The sequence below is a fragment of the Thermobia domestica genome, chromosome 9, assembly GCF_964235325.1.
Source record: "Thermobia domestica chromosome 9, izTheDome1.hap1.1, whole genome shotgun sequence".
Taxonomy (NCBI): Eukaryota; Metazoa; Arthropoda; class Insecta; order Zygentoma; family Lepismatidae; genus Thermobia; species Thermobia domestica.
This window is the reverse complement of record NC_137462.1, coordinates 24,512,667-24,516,122: the sequence shown is the minus strand read 5'-3', so window position 1 is coordinate 24,516,122 and position 3,456 is coordinate 24,512,667. Positions and strand designations below refer to the sequence as shown.

Genomic DNA, 3,456 nt, shown 5'->3' with positions numbered 1-3,456 from the left:
AATTACTAAATAAAATATTAGCATTAAATTTGCAATTATAACTAATAAGCGCAATTGTAACTCCTTTCAAAATGCATTTAGAAATATTCGTGAATAATTCGTAGTCAGTACGTGCAAAGTGAAAGAAGACATTTTGCTTATACCTAGCTAACAATAAGTTAGCCTACATTACAACCTTCTATATTATACAGCTTCGATTTTAAGCTTAAAAAAGCTTTGTCTTATACTCCTACATCTTTAATATATCATGATTTTTAATAAATAAATGTTATGCATATAAACTTCTATCATGTTTTCAACCTTGAACACAAACGGCAATATCAATACCCTACTTACTTGTGTCTTACATTTAGGACTACGATTTTGCTTGCATTATTGTACTTAAAATGTAAAACAGAGAAAACACAATTGCTAGGAAGTATTTAGAGGAAAAAAAAAACATTGTAAACATGTTATTAACTTCGAAATATCTGCATTATTATGTTACACTATTGATTGGCCCCCCTACATAAAATATTCCAAATTGTTTAAAATATCTAGAAAATTCTAGTTTCCCTTGGTTGGACCACATTGTTTTCTGAGACGTCCGCGCTTATATTATATAAATAGTGCTCTCGAATCACATTTACCCCAGTTTCTTCTGAATTTCGTCCCTATCAGTTCTGTCACTCACCTCACTCCTATAGCTTCCATCACAAATAACGTTTAAATATGTCGAAAAATTCAGACAGAGTGGCAAGTATGATTGTATCAGCGATTAAAAACATTAATGTTAAAGGAGGAAGCGACGTGAAGAGCATCACAGATTTTATAAGATGTAAGATGGGCGATAACCCTTCAGCTCGCGAAGTAAGAAATGCTTTAAAGCGTGCTGTAAACGTTGGTCTCCTGGAGAAAACTAAAGATGGAAGATTTTCGCTTGCAGAAAGAAGCTCAAGTTCCAGCCGATCTAGCAGCAGTCGATCTCGTAGATCCAGTAGAAGCAGCAGCAGAAGTAGAAGCAGTAGGAGCAGTCCCAGCAGTAGAAGCTCCAGCAGCCGAAGCAGAAGCAGCTCTAGCAGAAGCAGCAGCAGTGATGCAGACGTCATGAAGATTCTTGGTTCGCTTGTAGAAAGAAGCTCAAGTTCTAGTCGATCTGGTAGATCCAGCAGATCCAGTAGGAGAAGAAGCAGCAGAAGTAGAAGCAGCAGGAGTAGAAGCAGCAGGAGCAGTCCCAGCAGTAGAAGCTCCAGCAGCCGAAGCAGAAGCAGCAGCAGGGATGCGGATCTGCTTGATATTGGCTCGCTTGGAGAAAGAAGCTCAAGTTCCAGCCGATCTAGCAGTAGTCGATCTGGTAGATCCAGCAGATCCAGTAGGAGAAGAAGCAGAAGTAGAAGCAGTAGGAGCAGTCCCAGCAGTAGAAGCTCCAGCAGCCGAAGCAGAAGCAGCTCTAGCAGAAGCAGCACCAGTGATGCAGACGTCATGAAGCTTCTTGGTTCGCTTGCAGAAAGAAGCTCAAGTTCCAGCCGATCTAGTAGGAGTCGATCTGGTAGATCCAGCAGATCCAGTAGAAGCAGCAGGAGTAGAAGCAGTAGGAGCAGTCCCAGCAGTAGAAGCTCCAGCAGCCGAAGCAGAAGCAGCTCTAGCAGAAGCAGCACCAGTGATGCAGACGTCATGAAGCTTCTTGGTTCGCTTGCAGAAAGAAGCTCAAGTTCCAGCCGATCTAGTAGGAGTCGATCTGGTAGATCCAGCAGGTCCAGTAGGAGAAGAAGCAGAAGTAGAAGCAGTAGGAGCAGTCCCAGCAGTAGAAGCTCCAGCAGCCGAAGCAGAAGCAGCTCTAGCAGAAGCAGCACCAGTGATGCAGACGTCATGAAGCTTCTTGGTTCGCTTGCAGAAAGAAGCTCAAGTTCCAGCCGATCTAGCAGTAGTCGATCTGGTAGATCCAGCAGATCCAGTAGAAGCAGCAGAAGTAGAAGCAGTAGGAGCAGTCCTAGCAGTAGAAGCTCCAGCAGCCGAAGCAGAAGCAGCTCTAGCAGAAGCAGCAGCAGTGATGCAGACGTCATGAAGCTTCTTGGTTCGCTTGCAGAAAGAAGCTCAAGTTCCAGCCGATCTAGTAGGAGTCGATCTGGTAGATCCAGCAGGTCCAGTAGAAGCAGCAGAAGTAGAAGCAGTAGGAGCAGTCCCAGCAGTAGAAGCTCCAGCAGCCGAAGCAGAAGCAGCTCTAGCAGAAGCAGCAGCAGTGATGCAGACGTCATGAAGCTTCTTGGTTCGCTTGTAGAAAGAAGCTCAAGTTCCAGCCGATCTAGTAGGAGTCGATCTGGTAGATCCAGTAGAAGCAGCAGAAGCAGAAGCAGTAGGAGCAGTCCCAGCAGTAGAAGCTCCAGCAGCCGAAGCAGAAGCAGCTCTAGCAGAAGCAGCAGCAGTGATGCAGACGCCATGAAGCTTCTTGGTTCGCTTGCAGAAAGAAGCTCGAGTTCCAGCCGATCTAGTAGGAGTCGATCTGGTAGATCCAGTAGAAGCAGCAGCAGAAGCAGTCCCAGCAGCCGAAGAAGAAGCAGCAGAAGCTCCAGCAGCCGAAGAAGAAGCAGCAGAAGCTGAAGCAGCAGTGACGCTCAGTAAACTCAAGTCGCATGGGAATAACTTTAAAAGGAACACTCGTTTATATGATAAATGGATTTTTTTCTTTTTTAATTCTTGACGGAGTGAGGTGATCCGTTCTCATTTCAAAATATATCTAACCAAACCACAGAATATTGTATCACAATACGACACTGGTAATAAAGCCATGAAATCTGAAATTATTTTATAAATGAATAATAGTTTTCTTTCAAGAGTGCTATAAATGGCTGAAGAAAATATAAAAATAAAAATTATAAAAATAGTTCACACTGCAGATCACTAATTGTTTCGTCCGTTCCATGGTTTCATAAATGTAATATAGTATATTCAAAGTGCTATGAAATATTCTATACAAATTTAAACTCCAAATGCTCTAACGTATCAATTAACCACAATTCACTACAGGAATGAGATAGTTTTATTTAGTTTACTAAATTATTGTCAGTTATAATCCACATATATTAGAATAATTAATGCCTAACTCTTGACATATCAGACGTAAGAATAGCATATTCTTTGGGGATAGTTATTTGTAGATTTTAGTCTGACTCCAGATTTTATCTTTGTGTTAAAATTTGCGGTACGTTGTAGCTATGATTCACTCGAAAATCCTTTAAAGTGGAACGCAAATATCTGTTAAATTTAGCGTGAGGTGAAACTTCTTACGTTAGTGAATTTTTCATTAAAAAAAAAAAAAAAAACTTGAAATCAACCTTTCGCTAAAGATAGTCTTCTGCTGAATAATGAACGGTAAATGTTTAGCAGAAAGGGTCCAGACGTACGTAAAAAAAAAAAAAAAAAAAAAAAATCACAGGAGAAATGGAAGATGCAAATACTAACCTATATTAATAGAAATAA

General features: G+C 41.1%; 1 protein-coding gene across 2 annotated transcripts; it reads left to right on the top strand.

Moving 5' to 3' along the window:
* The first annotated feature begins 622 nt into the window (after nucleotides 1-622).
* LOC145694472 (uncharacterized) lies at nucleotides 623-2,777 on the top strand. 2 transcript variants are annotated; one of them, XM_081770768.1, is made up of 2 exons: nucleotides 623-1,733; nucleotides 1,947-2,777. In XM_081770768.1, the coding sequence occupies exons 1-2, from the start codon at nucleotides 712-714 to the stop codon at nucleotides 2,575-2,577; spliced, it is 1,653 nt and encodes a 550-aa protein (XP_081626894.1). In that variant the 5' UTR covers nucleotides 623-711; the 3' UTR covers nucleotides 2,578-2,777. The 2 variants fall into 2 exon arrangements, with proteins under 2 accessions (XP_081626894.1, XP_081626893.1); XM_081770767.1 differs by having other exon boundaries at nucleotides 623-2,777.
* The last annotated feature ends 679 nt before the right edge of the window (nucleotides 2,778-3,456 follow it).

Excerpts from the sequence above, each read along its gene's own strand:
- LOC145694472 (XM_081770767.1), top strand. The coding sequence starts at position 712 with ATGTCGAAAAATTCAGACAGAGTGGCAAGTATGATTGTATCAGCGATT.